The sequence below is a fragment of the Protopterus annectens genome, chromosome 6.part0 (assembly GCF_019279795.1).
Source record: "Protopterus annectens isolate FY-2018-M chromosome 6.part0, PAN1.0, whole genome shotgun sequence".
NCBI classification, from domain to species: Eukaryota; Metazoa; Chordata; order Ceratodontiformes; family Protopteridae; genus Protopterus; species Protopterus annectens.
This window is the reverse complement of record NC_056737.1, coordinates 143,238,597-143,263,878: the sequence shown is the minus strand read 5'-3', so window position 1 is coordinate 143,263,878 and position 25,282 is coordinate 143,238,597. Positions and strand designations below refer to the sequence as shown.

Sequence of the window (25,282 nt, the reverse complement as noted above, 5' to 3'; positions counted from 1 at the left end):
GACCAAAATCTATACTGAAACATAAATAGGACTAATTGCCTAGACAGACTCTCTCAAGAAAATCCCTACCTCTAGAACAAATTACAGATTTATCTAAGCAAAGTGCATTTCTCAATATCCTTAAATCTATCTAAGATGAATGGATGGGAAACCATAATTTATCTCTGGTCAAGCCCTCTTGTCCCTTCTAGGCAGGGGAATTAACTAGATGGATGCACCAGTGAGAATACAGTGGCTACATTTAAAAAGGACTATCTGGTTTATATCCTAGTTACAAACTATAAAGCTGTGAATCATATGAGGAGCAAAGTGGCATCTACAAGCAGACATGATATGGTACACATACACAGTAGTGTGTCAGTGTCGGATGTATGGGGCTTGAGATAGTCAAGAATTTGCAAATACTTATGAAAAATGTGACTTTTCAATATATAAATAATGCAAAAACAGAGTATGATACAGACACAAGGAGAGAGGCTATACAAGCAGTGGATGTCAGTAAAAAGAGTAAAATATAGGCATACAGAGATACTAGTGGTTGCTTGATACAATAATTAAAACTAGCAATAATTATATTTCATATCTGCATGAATATGACGGCTTGACATGCAACAGAACTGTTTTCCTCAGGTATACAACATTAAAGCACATACTTGCCAACTAACATACAAGACTTTATAAATTAATAGTATCCTTTTAAAATATTGTGAAAATATGTGCATAATTTGCAGATTTTGTACAATATTATAGAACAGTATTATGCTCTCCACTTGCAATTCACCTCCAGTGAACTCTAAGATAAACAGTACTACTGATACATACAGTAGGTCTATCGTACATGCTTTCACATATATACTCCCTTTACCTGGTAAAAATACTTGTCATTTTTGGAAAAAACATTTTTTTAATCTGCAATATAAAATCAGCATAAGATGCACATTTGACAGTAAAACCACTGCAAAAGCCTTCACCTAAGAAGAACTTTTCTGTTTTCCATTTTTTTTAACAGTGCTTTGGATGAATTTCAAAGCGTGCAATGTATATTTTCAAAACAAGAGTTAAAAAAATACAGAAAATGGCTCTTGGAACTGAATACTTCTGAAGGCAATTGGATTGATTACACTGCTGGTCCTCAATAATAAATTACTCAACTATTAATGAACTTACAAGTAACGACAATGAGGTTATGTGGCAGTAAGAATCAAAGCTAAAATCACTATTTCTTGTTAATCTGTGTCCCTCCTTTTTCCTATCATTTACACAATGTCATATGTTGCTTTCCAATGGCTATTTTAAAATGTCACATATTGCTACCATGTGACCATAAAGTACAAAGTAAAATGTATGGGCTCATCTTGAATAAAATCAGTTTCCCTGTTTGTTTTAGCTCTACCATGACAGAACACTTAATGATCTTGAAGCTGCATTAAACATAAAAACATCTCTGCTCAGATCAGCTTAGCGTCTAACTCTATGCAGAGATAACACTTTCATATCCAGAAACTCTATTCATTCTACTGTGAAAGTTTAACAACTCAGTGTGCAGGCTGCATTACTTCTATAATGCAAACATAGCATAGCATCTGTAGGCTGTATTAATTCAACTATACACCCAGCACAGTATTCAATCAGACAGTACAAAGCAAAATGTTTCAGCCTTCACAGCTGCATTCATGTGATCACAGAATGTTTGACAAGTACTGTTTTCTTACATGACAAAAGCAACAGCCCAATAGAAACAATGGATATTTCAGTTTATTTACACAATTAAAAACACATTTGGTGCAGTGGTTGTATGCTGAATTAATTGAACCACAAAGCTGCAGCATGTAAACGCTATATTAACCCAACAATGCACAGGACAGCTTGGCAGCTAGTGGAAGTAAATCCATCCTACTATGCAAATTATCCTTTAAAACGATCAAGGGGAAAGAACATACATCATCAGGGCGATGACTACTTGATAGCCACTACTGTCTGATACCTCACAGAAGTAGTACCAAATATAATCAACAAGAGTGACTATGCACAAGCAGGAGGTAACAATTCAAAGTGAAAAGGAGTGATGGGAGACATTCAAGAAATAAAGGCAGAGTAGGATTATGCATGCAGATCTTTAAGGAGAATAACCATGGTGATTTATAAAATAGCAGAAACTATTTTAAAACTAAGCCAACACAAGAATGGAGAAAGGATATTTTGCCAATATGGATGGCTACAAGCAAGGAAACAAAAAATAAGCAAAAGGCAGATGAAATTTACTGGAGAAAACCGACAAAGGATTTAATATATTGGGAGCAAACAAAGTACAGTTGTGTACACTTACCATAAATGTAGATGTTCGAGTGTCTTCACTGTTGCAGTCATGACTGCACGGTTCTCCCCTGCCGGCAGGCAGTCCTCGGTCGGCCAGAATCCCAAAGTCTGGGTCTGGCGTCGGCTGCTCAGCCATGCTTCCTGACGTCAGAGCGCTAGGAGTACAAAGCTGACAGCCAACGCCATGTTCTCCAGTTTTTCTTGCCCCAGATGTCAGGTGTTCCAAAATGAGTAAGATCCCATACCCATTGCAAATACACTTCAGAAGAAGGGTGAAGAAGGGAACCACACAAAAGAAAAAATAAGAGGGGACAGGAGGGAGGGTAACCCAGACTGCAACAGTGAAGACACTCGAACATCTACATTTATGGTAAGTGTACACAACTGTATTATGTTCATCGTGTTTCACTGTTGCAGTCATGACTGTAGGGTTGAATCCCAAAGCAAATAAAAGGGAGGTGGTCATAAAGTAGAGGGGGCGGCTAAAAGGCCCTGCAAGACTGCAGAAGTAAAGCCTGCCCTAGACTTAGAGTAGAGAGGTAGATTGTAGTGCTTGGAAAAAGTATGTACTGAACTCCAAGTTGCAGCTTCCAAAATGTCTTTGGTAGGAACTCCCCTGAGGAAGGCAGCTGAAGTGGCAGCAGCTCTGGTAGAGTGAGTCCTTATACTCCCTGGGATTTGCTTTCCATGGTGTGAATAGCAAAATCTGATTCCATGAGCAATCCATTTAGAAATGGTCTGTTTTGAAATGGCTTTACCTTGGGAACTTGAAGCATAAGAAACAAACAATTGCTCTGATTTACTGATGTCCTTGGTTCTGTCCAGGTAAAAACGTAGTTGTCTGTGTACATCCAAGGAATGCAAGATCCTTTCCCCCTTATTTTGAGGACTGGGGAAAAAAATTGGCAATTGAATAGTTTGATTTAAAGCCACTTTGGAAACCACCTTAGGCATGAAAGTAGGATTAGTGCTTAAAGACACCCTGTCTTGATGAAAAATAATATAAGGTTCCACAGCCATGAGAGCTTGCAACTCCGAAACTCTCCTGGCAGAGGTCAGAGCTAACAGGATAGCGGTCTTCCAAGATAAAAACTTGATGTCAGATGTGGCAGCAGGTTCAAAAGGAGGCAAGGTGAGTTTTTCCAAAACATAGTTGAGATCCCAAGCAGGAATGGGTGGAGATCTAGGGGGCCTTAAGTTCTTAGCTCCTCTGAGAAACTGTCTCATGAGCTGGTGGGAAAAGATTGGAGGGTCTGTATTATAATGAGCAGAAATAGCAAAGGCATGTATCTTTATGGAAGAGAAAGAGAGACCCTTATGTAAGAGGTCTGTCAGGTAAAGTAAAATCAGAGGAATGTTAGGAATAAGAGGATCTGAATCCTGAGCCTGCATCCAGGAACAAAATCTTTTCCATTTTCCTGCATAATATTTCCTAGTGCTAGGACATCTGGTTTCTAAAATGACATCCATAACCTGCTTGGGTAGGAGAGAATGAATCATGGACCCTGGATTAACCAGGCCGCGAGTTTTGACATGGGAGTGCAGAACCTGACCCTAGTGTTGGGACAGAAGGTTCGGAGTCTGTGGTAATACCCAAGGTGGCTCCAGACAAAGGTTTTTCAGTGTTGGGTACCAAAACTGTCAAGGCCAATTTGGGGCCAGCAAAATTATCATCTTGGGCTTGTCCTGTTTGATCTTTAATAACACCTGTGGAAGAAGAGGTAGAGGCGGGAAGGCATACCCCGAGAGGTTTCTCCAACTGAATGATAGTGCATCCACTTTCCAAGCTAGTTCGTGGAATGTCCTGGTGCAAAAAATCTGTAGTTGATGATTGAGATGGGATGCAAAGAGGTCTATGTGAGGACATCCCCAGACTGCTGTAATCATCTTGAATATTTCGGTGTCCAGCATCCATTCGTGTGGGTCCGACAGGTTTCTGCTCAGACTGTCTGCCAGGAAGTTTTGCTTCCCTGGTAGAAACTGAGCTTGAAGGTCCAGTTTGCAAGCTAGAGCTGTGTTCCATAGATTCATGGCTAGTCTGCAAAGAGGATAGGAATAAGATCCCCCTTGCTTGTTTATGTACCACATAACTGTGGTGTTGTCTGTCCGTATCAGTAGCTGTCCTGGTTGTAGAAGATTCCTGAAAGCCAATAGAGCGTTTTGAACGGCTAACATTTCCTTTAAATTGATATGCAGGTGCTTCTGATCCTTTGTCCAAAGGCCCTGCAGACAGTTGCCCTGAAAATGGGCTCCCCATGCATAATCTGAAACATCCATGGTTAGTATCTGAGTGGCTGGAGGCAGACTGAAGGATTTTCCTTTGTTTAGAGTACATGCCTTCGACCACCGGAATTCCTTTTGAAGACAAGGTGGGACGGTGATCTGTATGTCTAAACTGTGGCAATGCTGAGACCATACACTTTTTAGCTACCACTGTATTTTCCTCATATGTAGTCTTGCATATGGTACGAGAAGGATGCAGGAGGCCATGTAACTCAAAGCCTGCAGGAATTTCCTTGCAGATAGCTGAGTTAATGTTGCCAAGGTTTTGAAAGTTGAAGCCAACTGTAATTGTTTTTCGTATGTCAGAAATGCCATCTGGGTTGTTGTGTGTAGAAGAGCACCCAGAAAAGTTATCTGTTGTGAGGGTGTCAAATTTGACTTTTTTATGTTTACAGTGAATCCAAGGAATTTGAGAAGATTCTGAACAAATTCTAGATGCTGGAGTAAGACATCCCTGCTGTCTGCCTGAATAAGACAGTCGTCCAGATAAGGGTAAATTTAAATTCCCTTGAGTCTGCAATAAGCTACTACTGGAGCCAGGCATTTGGTGAAGACCCTGGGCGCAGTAGACAATCCAAAGGGCAGCGCAGAGAACTGAAAGTGCCTCGATCTGGCCTTGAACCGGAGGTACTTTCTGCATTCCTGCCTGATGGGAATGTGTAAATATGCCTCCTTTAAATCCAAAGTTACCATCCATGCATTTTTGGTCAGCATTGGAAGTAGCTGCTGTAGAGTAAGCATCTTGAATTTTGGTATCTCGAGAAAAGTGTTCAAGACTGACAGATCCAGAATGGGTCTCCATGAATTTTGCTTTCTGGGGACTAGAAAGAGCCTTGAGTAAAATCCTTGTCCCATCTCTGAAAGTGGAATCAGTTCTATGGCTTTCATAGCCAAGAGAGCTTCCACCTGGTTTAAGGCCTGTAACCATTGATGTGTTGGAAGATCCGGCCATCCGCTTTGTCTTGGTAGGGTATGAAAATGGAATTTGTGGCCTCTTGAAACCTCATCCAGAACCCACTTGTCTTGGGTTATACGAGTCCAATTTAGGTGAAAAAGAGAAAGTTTTCCTCCGAGAGGGGCTTCCAGGCAAGAAGTTCCTGCAGCCCAACAGAGGGAGTAATTGAGCCTGTTTTCTATGAGCTTGTGACCTGTCCTCTCCTCCCCTAGGGGTGGAAGCAGTCCACTGTCCTGGTCTATAAGAGGCTTGCGTTTGAGGCCTACTTCGGGAGCGTCTGTATCTACCCCTCTGAGGCCTGTCTGAATTGGGAAAGGACCAATTTTTTGTAGGCCAATTCCTACTAAATCTGTGTGGCTGTACTTGTAAGAAATCTTTAACCGTTTGCATGGATTTTGCCTTTTCCTCCAATCTTCTTTATCACCTCTTCAGCCTTAGGTCCAAACAAAACATTATGCTGAACAGGAGCATCCAATAACTTAGCTTTTACTTGATCTGGCAAGTTTTGTTCCTTTAACCAAGCATGCCTTCTAATGACTGTGCCAGAGGCAGCAGCCCTACAAGAAGCCTCCAAGGCATCAAATCCACAGTGTAAACCATGCTTTCCAACTTGTTCAGTGGCATGCATTAAGTCATGTAATTCCTTATCATCTGCACAGGCGGAAATGGAAGTTATCTTTTGTTTCAAAACAGACAGAAGAAATTGCTGGTATTTCAGCATATGAAACTGACAGTTTAAAGCCCTAATAGATAAAGTAGCAGAAGTGTACACTTTTTTGCCCCATCTTTCTAAAGATCTGGAATCCTTCCCAGTGGGAATGGGGTTTTAAGCAGTAGCGGCCTTAACCCCCTTAGGACCATGAGAAATGGTTTCAGGGTCAGCAGTAGGATTCTTGTGTAAATACTGGTGGGAATCAGGAACCCTATAATATCTGTCTGGCTTAACAGGAGCTGGAGGAAAAGAGTCAGGAGTTAAGTTAGCCTCCGAAAAAGCATCATCCACAATATCCAAAATAGGAGGGATAGCCAGGGGTCTATGTTGGGGAAGAAGAAGTAAATCCCTAAGTCTTTTCTTAGATTCCGAGTACTCCTGTCCTTCCCAGTGAAAATTTTCCCTCATTTCATGTAAAGTTTCCCAAAAAGAGAAATCCTCAGGGGGAGAAGCTGAAGAAATGGATTCCTCAGCATCAGAATCCTCTTAAGGAGGGAAAGAATATTCCTGGTCAGAAGAAGAAACTGAAGAAACAGAAGCCTGATCAGAGGAGTCATAATACACTTCCTGCCTTGGCCTTTTATCTGGAGGGGGATGTGAACCCCTAATCATAGTAAGTCCTCCGCCATCTTAAGTAACTGTTTCTGAGACTTGGGTGCCAGATCAGAAGAGGCTGGGTTGTAGTCTTTGATTTGGAAGGAGTCTTTGCCTTTGTCTTTGCCTTTATTAGAAGTTGAGTAGGCCTGAAAACCCCTTTGGAAGCCGGTACCTGCACAGTGGCTCCGGACCCATCTGAAGGAGCATTGTCCAAAGGTCCTGCAACAGAAATATTCAAAGGCCTAGTTGGCTCCTCGTGGGAGTCCGTTTCGGCCATCGGTTCTGAAATGGCCGACGACAGGGGCTGCAAAAGCGCCTCACTGACGACGGCCGAACCTGAAGCTGACTCTGCTTGTACAATATCATCCGATTTGGACCTCGGAGGCCTGTCTTTATCCTTGCGTCATTTGTGAACTCCGGTAGCCGGAACAGAGTCAGACGACATTTTGTAATTAAAACGCCTACCGAAGTAATGAAATGCAAAATCGTACCTTCGTTTAATAGTACGTTAATTGAATCTAGCACAAAACCGACAACTAGCTACGTCGTGGTCAGGGCCTAAGCAAGGAATACAGTAAGAATGAAAATCCTTATGAGGTATTTGCTTCCCACATGAAATACAATTATTAAATTTTCTGACATCGGACTGGAGCAAGAAAAAAGTTTCCCCAACGGGGTACTTAGCTTTGAGTAGAAGAAAGTCTTCGGACTGAAGTACGTTAATAAAAAAAAAAAAAAAATTGTCAAGAGTCAGCCGACCAGCAAATGCGAACTGCTATCACCGCATGGCAAGAAAGACTGGAGAACATGGCGTCGGCTGTCAGCTTTGTACTCCTGGCGCTCTGACATCAGGGAGCATGGCTGAGCAGCCGACGCCGGACCCAGACTTTGGGATTCTGGCCGACCGAGGACTGCCTGCCGGCAGGGGAGAACCCTACAGTCATGACTGAAACAGTGAAACACGATGAACATCTACAGAGGGAAAGGAAAGAGTGGGATGAGGCCAATATGACATTTCGACTGTTTTACTGCCTTGACTGTAACACCAAACCTGCCAGCAAATATGAGCAACAGGAATACTTCGACTATTGCCCAGGTCTACAGTACATGCAGTACATCTGAGAGAAAATATTCAAACCATTTCCGACTCCTGTCACTGCCATTCCATCAACCTTCTACTCCTTAATGCAAAATACCATTGATCTTAGATTCTTTGATAAATGTAAGCTCTTGACAATGAACATGAGACAAATGCCAACTACAGACTGCAGATCCACTATATGTCATGTGTTTCTCAAGCCATTTCTACACCATCTCATTGTGAAATTACATTTTAAAACATCACCAGTGCTCTGCAAGCCAGCATTTCGTAACATGCATTTTATTTTCTCTTTTTTTCATCTATGTATAGAGTGTGATACTTCTTTCAACACAACTTACAGGCACATTGATCTTCCGGAACATCTCGGCTCCTTTGTGCGCATCCAAAAGAGCTATGTCCTGTGGTGTAGACACTATCACTGCCCCTGTTGGTAAAAAAAAAGTACTGCAAATAGCAAAAGTTTCATTTCTCAGTAAACAAAAAAAAAGCTGGTATTGATAGTCAAGCCACTAATTACAAACAAAGATAAATGAAAGTCTTTTTTCCTGTTTTATTCAAAGTTTTACACTCACAAAACACAGTTTAACTGCAATACTAGAATTGTGCATGTGACAGGTGTAGCAGCCTCTACAAAGTAAGCATTTTTACTTTTAACGTTGAAAATCCATATTGTTGTAAGCAAACATGTAAGAACATATGGTAAACCAAACAATTATTACATCTCAATGGAGATGGAAAGAAAATATTTCATTCAATGCCAAATATCATCTAACGGTACAAATATTGACAGTAAATCATCTTATAACCTCAAAGGCTACAACTGAATGCATTTCACCAAAATGGCAGATACCAATTTCAGTAATAAATTCCAAAGTTAGGTACTAAAAAATAAAAAAAAAATAAAAAACAACTGCACAGAAAAATGCACTTTTAGTTGCCACAAAATAAATGTTATATTATTTAGGAATCTTTGATATAGAAAAATACTATAATTATATAACAGAAGAGCAAACAACCAGTGATAACCCTTCCACTTTTTTCCACCTTAAAACACTAACAAAGGAATGTCAAGTTAGTTTTATATTGAAAATTATAGGTAATAACAGAGAACAAGTGAAGACTTAACACCATCTGTCATTTAGCAAAAAAAGGTCTTGTCCATGAAAAAAAGTCACCAAGAAAACACTAACGCAGAAGTATCATTATGTGAACTTTCTTTAGGTAGAACTTCTGAAGTTGTTGTGTCTTTTGGCTTTTCCCGGTTAGGGGTTGCCACAGCGGAACTCCGGTCTGCTAATGATTGGTAGTTGATTTTTACGTGACGAGTTACCAGCCCTGATGCACAACCTTCAATGAAGGTACGCCCATTCATGCATGTCTCCACGCAGAAGATGATCTAGCTGAGAATCGAACCGGACAGCATCTTACTGTGAGGCGACAACGCTACCGCAGCACCACCACCGCGGGATCCTTCTGGAGTAGACCTCAAAAATGGGCTTGCTTCTACACTTTCCCTACATTTTCTAAAAAAAAAAAAAAAAAAAAAGTCTTACCATCCACAGCACCGGGACACTGTCGCATGAGAACAAAACTGGCAATCTCTTGCTCATGACACAAGGAACGTAAGGATTGCAGAAGTCATCAGTTCTGACCCACAATCCATAGGTTCATTGGTAGGTACTACGCTATTGGCCCAAGGGCCTAAGTAAGCCTAGCCAACAAGGTTGTCTGGCTTACGCCACCCAAAAAAGTTATTTTCCTGTGCCACTGTCGAGCAGAGCCACAGAAGTGATTCCTGGGGTATATTTCCTATTTCCCATCCACTCATCAAGACTTTTTCAGAAGAGTGCTAATGAGGAACTTTGCTTGACATAGATAGGGGTAGCTTGTTTCAGAGTATGGGAAGTCTCTAGGACAGGAATCTATCCCTCCAGCATGTACCTGTTTATTGTGGTGACAAAGTTTAGGTCCCTAGAGTGTGTAGCTCGGAGGGATTGGGATTTCTTTAGGTGTAGCATATCCAACAGCTCTGGGTTTGACATAGCTTTATATGTTAGGCAGAGACCACCTCAGAGCAGGCGATATGCTACAGAGTAAAGCTGGAGTTTTTTTGAAATTGTCAGCGTAGGACATCTGTTTGAGGCCAGTAATCCTCTTTTTGAGGTACTTCTGTGGCCTTTCCAGCTGCTGCAGATTTCTTGTGAGGTACATTCCAAAAGGGGCGTTGTACTCTATAATGGGTCTAATGAGTGTTGAGTAGAGGGGAACAATGGGAACCCTTTTGTGATGAGGTGTGCCACATAGAAGGCCTTCCTGGCTACTGTGGTGATGTGATCAAAGGAGAGACTACTGTCCACAAACTAGAAGACCTTCCCATAATTAAAGTTTTCCAGAAAGGTTTGTTTCACCATAACCTGTCATGTGAACAACATTGATCTCTAATCATATGCAAAGACATGAAAACAAAGAATGATAGGGCAAGTAAATAAGAGAGAGACTTTGGAGGGTCCTCTCAGAAGCCTCAGTATGTAAAGAATGCTCACAGTATCAGTATTGTCCTTCTGCAAGACAACTTCTAAAGTCATTCTAAACAGTACAACAAATTCCTTCATACTCTGAATTTAGTAATTGTCAGGAATAGAAAAACAAATAAGGTAATGAACTAAAACCACCTTGCAAACAACTGTCAAAAGAAGCTCATCTCTACCACCTTGCAAATAACTGTCAAAAGAAGCTCATCTCTTAGAAAACATGTCTAGGAAACTGTAAATCCATGAAAGCTTGTACTTATGACTAGGTGAACAAAGTACAAATGAAGGCAGCACATACATGCTTAAACACTACTGTCAATCACCATTTGACAGAAAAGAATTTCAACTTTTTACTACACAGAGAAAGGCCAACGTGCCTATCAGCAACAAAAATGCAAACAGACTACTTGGACTGACTGCTTGACCATTTCTTGCTGGTCTAGTCTGTGAAGATCAGCTACCTCATAAAAGATAACTGTGGCATTGGGGGCTGGCATAACGGTTAAGGTGTTTACCTCAGACACAAGGTTTGATTCTCACTTTCGAAGCAAATTTGCCAGGTTTAAAAGAGCCTACATGGGCAGCTGACCTGGTACTAACCTATGAACTGGAGCTGTCAGAGCACATTTACTATAGGAAAACTCATTGACTCTGCTGTAAGTTGCGAGTAGACTCACAAAAGAATACCACAAATATGACAAGTGAGAGGAAATAAAGACAGAATCTCTGTGATATAACAATGAAAAATCGTTATACTTTTGTTTAAAGCTCTGAAATACTTTCTTACAGATCTAGTGCATATAAGAAAGGGGGTGTTTTATGGAATTAATACAAGATAGGGAAGAAGTTAATAAGGAAAAAGTAGAAGTCTTTCAATAAAAGTCCACATTTCAAAGAGATTATATTTTTGATTTTGGGTCTTATATTGAGGATTCCTCTCAAATTATGCTCTGCCAATCAAGCTGGGCTAAACACCATCATTAACCAAGTAATGGAAGAATAACAAGATTGAGGCAAACACTTCTACCACAAAGCATCTCATATGAAAGATAAAAAAGATGCGACATACCAAACAGTCATGGGCAACACATGATGCAAGGATTCGACCCCAGATGAATATTTTACTTTTGGTAGTACAAAAGTTGCTGCCATCTCTTCCAGTTGGCCTAGATCAGAACTACTCCAGAATTACCCCAGAGTATCAAATAGATTCCAATAAATGAAGAGGAATGAAAATATGAAGGAAATCTCAATGGGACCTCCATAATGTGGACAAACTTGCTTGTACAGGCCACCATAACACAACCAAAAGAAAACATTAGGTTCTCCACCTAATAAAGTGTTACTAGATAAATAATTGGTAATGACTCCATGAACAGGCCCGTCCATTGAAAGAAGGATATGCCTTCTTTCAGTTGTCTTAGCAGCTTCTTTAGAACTACAATCACCTGGTTAGCAAAGATCTACTATGGAGTGCTTCCAATGATCAAAGAAAGTCTGAGTGTCCATTAAATAAATCCAGTTACATGAAGTGGTGTTCACATATTTATCACGTTTGCTAGTCAGACCAATTTTTTAATATGCTTTTTTATACACCTTTACTGAATTATCACTTGTGACACAGACACATTTACATTTATACAATAGTAACCAACCTGTACTGACAAATTAACATATTTCACACATATTGCTATATATCATTTAACCTAAGCAAAATTACAAACATTACTCAATTACTGACCCTTATTTTAAAGAAACATCTTCATTAAACCATCACTTATGACATAAGCAATTGCACATTTATATAAATGAAAACAAACCACACAGACACAATCCTGCTTGCAAGCATTTTACATCACAAACCACAGTGACACACTTCGAACCACAATACGACCACAACTTCAAATACAATGGCCACACACCAAACCTTGGAGGAAACCTCTTTTATTTCACCGACTGAGCGCTTTCACCATAAAATGGCTTCTTCAGAGTCAGTGCATTACAAAAATCATAATCAATTTATACTCAGTTAATGACATCATCAAATTATTCAATTAACAAATTGATCCATTTAAAACAACAAACCTCTAAAAAACCTTTTTAAGGTACTTGCAACAAATCTTTTATCATTTTTATGCTGTCGTCGTAAAATTGATGATGTCATTAACTGAGTATAAATTGATTATGATTTTTGTAATGCACTGACTCTGAAGAAGCCATTTTATGGTGAAAGCGCTCAGTCGGTGAAATAAAAGAGGTTTCCTCCAAGGTTTGGTGTGTGGCCATTGTATTTGAAGTTGTGGTCGTATTGTGGTTCGAATTCTTTGCTGGTTGCCCTTTGTTTGGGAACTTTGATTCATCACAGTGACACACTCCCAGTTACAAACATTACACACCACTTACAATCTACCGATGCATTTTCAGTCAAACATTAGATACCTCATTAAAGTCCAGCCTTCTTTTAAACCTCATTCCTCCTCACAATTCCCATTTTTACCTATGTAGTTTGCTCCTACCTTTTCTACAGATCTCAATTCCAGTTGTTTTATCTCTGTTACTACATGCACCACTTCTAATATAGTTTAGATTTTGATTTCCATTTTCTAGTAATGTCCTTAAGAATTGGCTGTCTAACTCAGTCATAAGCTGATATGGAAGGAGGACTCTTCAGAGCTTGATCATCACACAGGCTCACATAAAACAAAATGTCTCACCTTAACAGATCGTCAAAAGGGCCTTCTTTTAGATGTGTAATGAATAATGAAGGATTCCCCATCTTCAGACTCTACTTAATTGATAAATCGTTCCTAATATTAAGCAGACATGCCCCTGTGATACAAACAGGAGCATCACCATATGCCACATAAAGAGATGGGGCAGTTCTTTGCTGTCCCACTAAAGCAGGAACAACCCTTCAAGCAAGTTTCTACAAGTGGATGGACAGTACCACAATCATGGGGGTGCAGCATAATGTTAGTGTGAACTATTTGTAGTGATTAAGATGTCATGTGGGACACCCTTGTATCTACAGAATACAAACCTCACTCAAGATAAATCAGATCTCCTGCATCTCTGTGCTATTTCTTAAGCCACTTAACCAGCTATGGTGATATAAAATGAAAAAAATTCAGCAAGAACTGCACTTTCAGAAGTAAATAAATATATTTAATGTTGACAGTCTGTGTTTGGAAGCAGAGAAATGTAATTCTGAGTGAAAATATGGCTCAGCTGCACTTTTGCAAAATTACTTTCCTAGAAGGAAATGTGGCTGCAAACTGGAAGCTATACATCAGGAAATTCAATTTACTTCTCACTACAAATGGAAAAGTTGTAAAGTCTGGGGAGTGCTATAATGCTGCATTCCCTCCATGTCCCTCTATTTTACATTTATATGGGTAAATGAATTGGTCCAAAGACCCTTTTCAGCCACAACATGTGCCAATAAAAAAAGGTAAAAATATAAAGTATTTTCAAAGTTGGGAAGGCATTTTAAACATACACTGATAAAATCATGAAAATACATTCCAAAAAATGAATGAAAATATAGAAAACAATTACCAAAGTCAACAAGGAGCTTTTTCAACAATAGCAAATAGCTAAAAATCTTCCTGCAATGATTTTGAAATTTTGGCCATATTCTTACTAGATTTTGACAGCATATCATTACCTGCGTAAAGTAAGTTCACCTGTGGGAGGCGGAAAGGTAGATTAATGAGGTAACAGAGGAAGTCAAAGAACTTCAACTTGAGACACCCAATTTAGAGAACGATCCTGAGCTGATCATGAGTTATGCCCAAGTATTCTAAAGGTTCTGCCATTCACATAGTCCTTAAATAAGAAAAAAGCCTTCATTAGAAAGTCCACAGGAATGTTAATTTCTGTAATGGTACATTTTAGTTTACATTTTCAAAGTTTCTTCTTAGATGAAGGGATATTTCCCATTTATACTGCTATAAATGGGATTATTAAGTGAATATACTGTTAGCAATATATTGTAATTAGGGAGAAATGTTTATCAGAGAGTATATTTTACTTTAGAACTTATTCTAAGACTTGGTCAAAACTTTCCAGAAAGCTTTGGCAGCAGAAATTGTTTGGTAATAGGGCAGAAGTCCTACCCATAACATACAACAGTACTTAAGCAAGATGAATTATTAATCTGTGCTTGAAACTACAGGCCATGGTATTTGTAGTTAGCAAAAGCATAAGTTAGTGGCTTGTATCGGTTTCATTTCTCCAAGTCTTGTGGGTTTCTAATACTATGATAGGAATGGACACCATTCCTAAGACAATGTACAATTAATGTTCATAAGCTCAGAACTGTTTCCATCTTGGATTTTATTCATTCATTTATCTATTTACTGATATTTAATTACCAAAAACAGTCTGACCGGGTAGATGCCCATTTTCAGCGGAGGCCTAGGGAGAAAAGCTCCAAAGTATTACATAAACATTTACAGTTAAATAACTATATCAAATTAGACAATGTAAAAATATTTGTTAAGAATAGATGCAGCTTAATGGGATGACGTGTTATTGCTCCCAAGTATGCAACAAACTCCAAAAGGTTTAAGATCTTTGGAAGTGTTTGAAGTCTGCTTAAGGTATAAAAAAATCTAAGCAAATAATTTTTTCCCTCAGATAGACAGCAAATGTTGTAGATGAAGAAGAAAGAGGTAACTGGGAACACATGTTCTGGGAGTATAATGAGCTGCAAAATTTATACAATCTCTAAACAGTACTCTGTGAGAAAAAATGGGTGAGCAAATGGCTGCAAGTATGGAAATGATGCTTTTGAGCTGGGACACAGGACCTGAACTGCCTAGCCACAGTAAGGCCTTATTAATTCTGTTGGCTGCCAAAAAGCAATTACTAGAAAATGTAAATCACAGTCTAAAATCAGCTAATCAAAGTACTGAACATAACAGAAGACAGATAAAGAGCTGGAAGACTACCTTTGTAATTTGCTCCTTCCCTTTTCTAAATAATTAAATAAAATTGTTGGAACTATGCTTGCAGAATAATGTTCAGGAGGAGGAAGAGGTGTGAGGTTTAATGGAAGGCAGGAAGTCAAAATGTATACTGTATTGATGATAGTTATAAAGACAAAATGTGAAATACATAATGTACTTAATAGATAAAATGCAAATTAGGTTAGTTTTCTTTTCTGTTGATGTATGTTTGCCTATATCTTTAGTGATAATTTAATGAAAGTGTTTAAAAAATAATAACTTTTAGGACTATGATTATTTAAAGAAAAACAAAGGGCACACATATGAGGAATTATTGCAAACTTTAATATAAATACTTAGCACTTTCATTCCTTAAAACATTCCACAGGGCTTCAACAGTGTTAAAATTAATAATATAGCTGTAACTTGTATAAGAACATCCATCCAACCAAATAAATCAACACATGAATAATTCATACCTATTAATTTTTTAAAGCAACTCCTATATATTCAACTAAAATATTAACTTTTCTGTAAAAATCATACTAAAAACTCACAAGCATTCATCTTACTGTATAAATTGTATATCTCCATTGTCCCAAATTTTAAATCACTCAAAATTGAGAGGAAATTATTTATACCACATTCTTTGGTTGAATTTAACCTTTATTGCAGCATAATTTCCTTGTATTCCAAGAAGTTTACTGTTAGAGAAATTTTAGCCAGTCTAGAGAAATTAAGTGTGATTTAGTATAATACAAGCAGGAATTGCAAAACAAGTGAGAGAAAAAGACAGGGTTATGGCATATTTGGATAGAGAGTAACTGAGTGAAGTAAGGAATTGTGTGAAGGAGAAGGAGATGTAAGGTATGATTAGGTATTTGCTCATATTTAGAAATATAGTTTATCTAGAGGTTGAGCAAGAAACACAGTCAGACTTTGAATAGGAAGCCTTTCAGAATGGGTTTAAGGACTAGAAGAAGGGTAAAGACTACTATGGGTATAGCCAAAAGTGCTCTTCTCAGCACAGCAATGTGCACAAAATTGACTCTTTCTTTAATTAGTAAGAGGTGCCTGTACTAGTAGCTTATCAAAGTAGAACTGCAAATTCTTAATTAAGCCTATTGGTCCAATTAATGTTGGAGGAGTCTGTGTACCTTTCCCCACAGTGCTCTCATTTCTGCCAGGAAATCCTAGTATTTTATGACTCCCTCTCTGTAGGCAAGATGCTGTAATCACTGGGTGTAGCAATTTTAATAATCAGGGCTACTTTAGTCTTTTGTTTCATGGACTACTATATTTGGTTTTCTCAGTCTTTGCATACCTAGTACAACAGTCTTGACACATTATTGTGCCTCAGTTTTACAGGCCCCTCTGCCACGGGGACATCACACCCAGCAAGATGTGAGAATGCTTCCAGATCTTTTCAACAGAACCTGTATTTGTCTGTTTCACACAGATCTTCACAGAACTCTGTAAAACAACATGTAAGTAGTCCACTATCCTGGGCCGACATTAGCCTTGAATCTTTTGGCTTCAAATTCACCTCTCCTTAACCATTCCTGCATCAAAGTTTAGTCAACATGAGGTTGTTCCCAGAGACCTCTATACTTGCCACTATATTTATGGATTTTCCTTTCTCCTCATCTTTTTTTTTGGCACATTCAGTTGCAGTCTGATTTTCATTCCTACTTCACACAAAAACACTTCCTACTAAACTAAGTAATGACATCACCTTAAGACTTCTTTTCCTCATGTTTTAAAACTTTCACTACATTTGGATATGGTGAGGTCAGCAGGAATGTATGCAGTCCCACGGTCACGAATCAATACATGAAATCAGTTTAAAGGAGGCCCATACCTACTTCAGAACTGGTAATATACAACCTTAGTACACAGAAATTTTTATATACAATTTGATAAACATGACACATTTTTCTTGTTTTCCTGTCCAATTAATCCAATATTTTTTTAAGTCAATCACCCCAAACTATGTTAAAACAGGAAGAATAAACTAGCTTAAAGCTTGGACTTGATCCTAGAAATCAAAGCAGTTTTCGTATTCTTTACTAAGTTTTACTCATTTGTTTATGATCCTTCATCTATTCCAAAAATGTATAACCCCCTCCAGATCAAGTTCTTTTACATCACATTACTGTCCCCAAATTAACATTTTCTTGATTATGTACCTTTCATGTTTTAAATGTTACTTATGCACAGTTAAAAACAAATGACAATCTTTTATCATCGGAAAATGTCAAATTATCTGATAAACTATACAATTTTAAGTTAACCACAAATAGGAGATGAGATGTCTTTAAACAAGGTTGGTTTCTAGGAGCCAAATTGTAATCATAGCCTACTGTGTTTACTAAATAGCTTAATGAGTTTAGGGCAAGACAAAACAGTGGTAACACAATCACCCTGGAACATCTCCTTTCTAATTATCTTCCTGGGATAATAATTTGCTGTCTGTTATGGCTCAATTGCAAAGTGGTTTGCCACTGTTTCATGGTCACTGTCATGTAACTGATCAGTGTAGAGTATCTTGTACACCTGTAATTATTCCTTTATGCACGAATGCGTAATGTTGTCAAATGCTTTTTTGTAATCTAACCATGCCATACTTTGATTTTCCCCTTTTTACAATCCCCTCTTACAATAAATAATAAAACTAATATTTTGGTCCATACAAGTTGTTACCCTTTTGCTCTAATGCCAAAACAGATTACTGCAAACTATCAATTCCACTATACAGCTTTTATATTGTTTGGGAGGAAAGCTATTGGTGTACAATTTTAGGATGGCTTACAGGTTCTGTCTTACAGAGGAGTACCATTTTTCTTGTTATTAACCACATTGGTGTCAGTTCGGAATGTGTATACAAGTAATTCTTATTCAAGGCTAAATCTTTATAAACAATATTAATGTTTTTAAACAGAAGTTAAGTACTGTATCTGGGCCTGTGATTTTCCAGTTAGAAGCTTTCCATGTCTCACTTTCTCTGGCCATGACTTCATCCCATATCATACGTGCTATGTTAGAGCTCCTTACTGTTTCTTTTAATTCTTCTATGCATTCAGCATTTTGATGTTCAACAGAGTCTTCATAAATTTCTTCAAAATGTGCCCCTCTACTTTTTGTGGCGTTTCTATTCCTTTTGTTTACTACTTTTCTTTAGGGTCATCCATCATTTTCTTACTTTGCACTCATCCTTCACATGTTGCTGCATAACTTCTATGTTTTCTGCCTCTGCTCTTATTTTTAGCTTATTTTGGCAATAGTATATTATTTTTTTCATATATAAGAAAACTTGATCTGTTTTGATACTGTGCATCACTTTCAAAGTATTTTTGATCTGTTCTCTCATATTGGCACTTCTAGTCTCAATTGCTTTACAATTTTCTCTATCTGATGATTCTATTATGGCATTTTACTTGCTCCATTCCTGTATTTTGTCCTTCTGTTTTTGTGGTAACACTATCAATTAGTTTAGCTGCACAGTATTGTTTCTGTTATTTCACACAGATTCCTCAAACTATAATTACTGTGTTCCTCTGTTTCATCAATCATCTAACATTTTAGGTCATCCTTACTTTCTGTAATCAATTTCTTTTATCTGTCTTAATATTTCTACCACTACTGAACCAAGCAGATCTTCCCCTAAATCATAATATTCTAGAATGACAGTGTCTTTTTGCTCTGTTTCCTGCAATTAATCTATAGAAAGTTCCAGAAATTCTTCCTGTGTCTTATACTCTTCAGACACACCTTGCTTCATTTGCTGCTTCTTCATATAAGAACCCTTCAGCTCATCACTCTGCAACATTAACCTTGTTGCAGTTGCCACGGTTTCCTGATCCTTCCCTTAATATGCATCTTCAACTGGACTTTTGCAGCAGTATTCTACATAAGTTTCTAGCGCATCATCATATTGCAAATCTTCTCGAGTTGCCTCCTGCTCTGCTCATTTCTCTTTAATCTGGGGACCCATAATTCCATGAAGCAGTAACATTACCTGTGTTGAATTCTCCACACTAAATCCTTCACTTCACAGAATCCACAACTTCATCTTTTGTTAATTTAATTTCTGCCGTACTAATTCCTCATTACTACATTCCCTCAGTTTTCTTATTTTTTTGTACTGTGAAATGTTCCACATCTGGGTCCATTTGCCTACATTTCTCTTCAAATATCTTTGGAGTCACTTTTTTGTATTGATTAGTTTTGCTTTATCCTTTGCATAAATCACCATAACAGATCTCCTTTGTTGCCTTGTCCAGGTTTCTTTTTCAACCTTTCAAAAAATCTCTGGGTTTTATTCTTTATATTTTCACACATCCTCCATTGTCTTGTCATCTTGCTCCTGGCAGCCCAAAGTTAAGTCTATGTAATGTTTTTCATAAATTTCTTATATTAGTGACTACACATTTCTCTTTAAAACACTTAACAGTTTTTCTTCTACAAGTATTTTTTACTTTTAATTTCTTTATCTTTCTTATGGAAATACTAGGCTTCTTGTGTAATCGTAAAAATACATAATTTCTTTCTCATTCTCAATAGTTCACGGTCATTTTTTATGGCTCTTTTTTGGCCTGTCAGTTTTTTGCAGATTACTACTTCCTTCGACAACAGTAGAGCTCATCTTTCTCTCCAAGCCTGGCATAATCCTGTTACAGGAATGTTTCTGTGTCTGGAGGATTCTACACATTCCATTCCAGGCACCAGTGTGTACACCAGGGGCGGGCACTTTTATCCTGGGACCTGTGCACCCAGCTGTCTTTATTTTTTAACCTGTCTTTCTTCATGATATACACTTTAAATAACAAATATATATACCTAGTGCAGTCTTGGTGAGATACTGGAAAAAAAACAGGATCCACCAGTGAAGGTATTCACCAAAATCAAAGGATGAATCGAGTTCCATCAATACTACTTTTCCTTTCCTTGCTGATTTCCTCTCTCCATTTGGCTTATACAATGTAAAACTTCCAACGTGTAAAAATCTAAGCTGTGCGATATAGAAAACAGACTTATACTTGCAGTCAGTTTTTTCAATGTTTTCTTCTACCTTTGGCTTTGTTAATGGCCCTGAAATACAAAGGGGGTCTTTTAAACTACTTCAGTAATGGGAGACTAAGAATGTTGTGTACCATATGTACCACTGCCGAGGCTAACTTGGGAAAGACTTCATGAACAGAATACTTTGAGTGCTTGCACCAAATGTTTGGGTTATCCAAGATAGGTAATCTGTAGCCTCCTAAAATGTAATGCTTTGGAAGTAGTGGTACTTACAATATTCTTAAACATCAGGTAAAGATAAACTCTCACTTTGTTCCCATCAGAAGAGAATTTTATTCATAGCTAAGCCTTTGTCCCTGCTTTAGGTCTGCTGCTTTAATCCTCTGAGTCAGAGTTTTTGTCCTCTGCAATCATATTTTTTAAAAAGGTACATTTTATTTTAAATAGGGGTAATTAGTTTATAAAAAATACACCCAGCACATATGGGGCAATTACAAATGTAGAGGGGATTCTGGTCTATATGTGGAAATTCAGGAACCACCATGCCACTGGATAGTCAGAGACAGACCTGGTAAGGAATACAACAGAGATAAGACTAGGATACTTAAAGACAAGTGGAAATCTACAGGTTATGGTCAGAGACTGAGATGGAGAAAATCTACAGCATATGTAGCCTCTGGTATATGTGCAAGTATAACAATTACTACATATCTATGACTAGTGCATGAGTTTGGCCTTGAACTCTTTCCTACTATTTGATACATAGAAAAAAAACGCTTTGATATGAGTTAAACGGTACTTGAGTTGACCCTCCAAGTCTATATTCAAATTACTAAAGATGATGAATTTGAGATTTTAAAAATTCCCTACAGAGGACCATGTCAGAAATGTTGGAAAAGCAAATGGGTGTAACTAAGGAAATTGTTTTGAATTGGGATATAGGATCTGAACTGTCAAGACACAGTAAGGCCAGAGCAGGTTTAAAGCTATTACTAGAAAATATGAATAAAAATGTAAACTAACCATAACTGAAGTACTGAATATTATAAAACAGATAAAGCTGAAGAATTAGAGAAGAGATACTTACAGATGAATAAACGGAATTTGTGAGAAAACATGAAGAATGATGTTCAGGAGAAGTGAAATTTAAAGGAAGGCAGGAATGGAGCAAATTATTTAATACTGGAGGGAATGAAAATTAAAAAAAGAAAAAATGTATACTGTATTGTAATAATGGAAGTGTCATTATGGCTTGTTTTCTTTCCTTATACTCTACGTGTACCCATGTCAGTTTTTTAAAAATATGTTTAATAAAGGTGTTGACAAAGAAAAATCTGTGCTGCTTTAATTTATTCCAGTACATTATCTAATGTCAATTATATGAGGCTGACTGAAGGTGGCTGGAATGTAATATTTTGATTTGTTCTCCAAGTGCAATCTTTCTCATCCAGTTTGGGTCCTTGTTAAAAGTAGCATCACTGCTTTGTACTTAGTTTAGGGATAGCCTGCATTTACTGTCAACATCATCATCATGCCTCCCCTTATCAGGTTCCTGGCCTATTTATAAACAGCATGCATTTTTGTTTCATTTGTGGTGTCCTGGAGTTGTCCTTAAGCCTGGTTTCTGTGACTGCAATCATTTTAGTGTCATTTAAAGAAAAATACATTTGAACAATTCATTATTTTTCAAGCTTCATTCATTCAAGTAACCCACTGAAAGTTACCTTTGCAAAGGGTGACGGTGCCTCTTGGTATGCTGGGGATGAGGATTTAGCTCAGTTTCATCTGTCAACATAATGAGGAGCAAAGCAAATACGGGCATGCTTCCAGAAACCTTGCTTAAAAGTTTATATGGGTCTTATAAGCAAGGCCAAGTAATTTTACTGGGTGACTTAAGAACATAGATAATGGCCGATAAGAATAACAATTGATCAACAATGAGATAGTAAGTCAATCTTTTGCATAAGGCCTTCATTTCATTTGCAATTGTGGGATAAGCAAGTTAGACCTAAGATAGATATAAAATCAAATGTAGATGAAAGCAGGCTGTGCTTTTATTCTGTGACAAGTGGATCCTGCTAAGAAAGTAATTACACAAAGTGAAACCCCAGTGTTGTAAACCTTTAATGGTAAAAAACAAAAGGTGTACATTCACATTTAAATCCTATATTTAATAAGTTAATGTTTAGTTTTTAAGTTGAGCTTTTAGTGAGCAATGTAAGAGGCGCTGGTCTGAATGGAAGTCATTTTATCAGTCCCCTATTGAATTACCAGGGCTGTGGGAGGACAGTAAGAGCATAAAGAAAATGCAGACACCAGGAATGAGGGTGACTGATGTAAACTGTGCAGTATATACAAATGTAAAGAAAGTCATATCATTGATACTTATTCGATAGTCTGCTCGTAGGAGGAGGACCGGGAATGTAAAAAGAAATATATGCAAGAAGTGGGCAAAATGGGAGTAGGGTAGCAGGATTTTTCCAACCCATAAGCCCTCAGAAAATAAATCAGTAAGCTTGCTCACTCTGGGGCAGATGCCATTCAAGGAGAGCTCAGTGGGTTGAGTGAATGTTTCCAGTGGGGAGTACGACTTACACGTTTAATCAGCACACAGGCAACAATGGTCAGCAAAAACAGCAGGTATCAACTGTAATCCATAGCCTTCCAGCAGCTCACCTAGTTTACCAGGTTAGTGTGGAGAGTGGATATGTGTGTGTGCTTATATATATATATACATATATATATATATATATACATATATATATATATATACATATACATATATATATATATATATATATATATATATATATATATATATATATATATATATATATATATATATACATATACATATATATATATATATATACATATACATATATATATACATATACATATATATATATATACATATACATATATATATATATATATACATATACATATATATATATATATATATATATATATATATATATATATATACACACACACACACCTAGTTTACCAGGTTAGTGTGGAGAGTGGATATGTGTGTGTGCTTATTTATATATATATATATATATATATAAAAAATACACACACACACACACATATATATACACACACACATACACATATATATATTTTATATACATATATATATATATATATTTTATATATATATATATATATATATATATATATATATATATATATATATATTTTATATATATATATATATATATATATATATCCCCTTCAGAAGCTCGAAGTTTCAAAACTTTACACTTCAAAAGGCCGAGATCATAAGATCAGAGTTTTGAAACTTCAAAAACCTTAAAAATAAAAAAAAAATTTTTACAATGCACACCCAACAGCCCCTGCTAATTAAATGGACCAACTCCAAGATTATAATACAATGAAGAAAACAGTAAATATCCCATTCCTCACTGTACGTCGACCTCCATTCAAAACACTCAAAGTTTTAAAACTTCAGTCTTATAGTCTCTGCCTTTTGAAGTTAAAAGTTTTGAAACTTTGACCTCCTGAAGGGAATTCATAATGTATATAATTCTGGGGACCGGGAGGAAACCACTCCACACACAGAAAGTCAGATTTAAGGGTTTTTGTTTGCTCACTTTATTACCACATCAAACTTCTTCAGAAATCAGAACACTGGCTATGCCTACAGATTAAATAACTGAAGCATTGATTGAGACTGAGAGGAGAACATCCTCCGGTCGGCACCTCCTCTATCAACCTGTTCCATTTGAGAATGCATTTGATATTTAAGATGTTGTTGAGCCCAGGGGGGTGTGTCTGCCCTTAAATTTATTTGCCATTTGAGTTCTCCGACATTGAGCAACAGGCTGGTCTCGTCACAGACCATGGAAATGTTTTCTAAGACTAGGAAATTAAAAGTAGTGTGGGGGCTACACATTGTGATGTGACTGGCCAAGGCATTAGTGGTATCCAACCTTCTAATTGCCTGGTAGTGTTCTCTGATCCTATTGTTGAGTTTATGGGTGGTCTTGCCCACATAGAACACTTCGCAGTGGGTATATGTATTACACACACACACATATATATATATATATATATATATATGTATATATATATATATATATGTATATATATATGTATATATATATATATATATATATATATATATATATATATATATATATATATATATATATATATATATATATATATATATATATATATATATATATATATATATATATATATATATATATATATATATATATATATATATTTCACTTGTATAACACATACATGTATTTTTCTCTGTGTGTGTGTGTGTGTGTGTGTGTGTGTGTGTGTGTGTGTATATATATATATATATATATATATATATATATATATATATGTGTGTGTGTGTACACACACACGTATATATATATATATATATATATATATATATATATATATATATATATATATATATATATACACACACACACACACACACACACACGTGTGTATGTAATATATATTATAAACAGACAGCACGCATGAGCGAGAGTAATATATACACATGTATTTATACACATTTGGATATATATATATATATATATATATATATATATATATATACACACACACACATACGTAGGGAATTGCGATGGTATAGTGCAGTTAAAGTTTTTTTTTTTTTTTTTTTTAAATGTTTTGGTAAGATGTATCCATTTGTTTGTACATTAAGAAAAATGAATGAGATACAGCATGATGTGTAGGTACAGAGAAGTGTTTGAGCTTGTACACTATTTAAAACGGAGGATACCATGCCAAGGAGACAAGCAA

At 37.0% G+C, this 25,282-nt stretch overlaps 1 protein-coding gene across 2 annotated transcripts in view; it reads right to left on the bottom strand.

Moving 5' to 3' along the window:
• NUBPL (nucleotide binding protein like) overlaps positions 1-25,282 on the bottom strand; it is an 864,344-nt gene that overhangs the window by 423,281 nt on the left and 415,781 nt on the right. For both annotated transcript variants that reach the window (XM_044073881.1, XM_044073880.1), the window contains exon 8: positions 8,304-8,389. In XM_044073881.1, the coding sequence (XP_043929816.1) occupies positions 8,304-8,389 (86 nt within the window). The remainder of the gene's footprint in view (positions 1-8,303; positions 8,390-25,282) is intronic.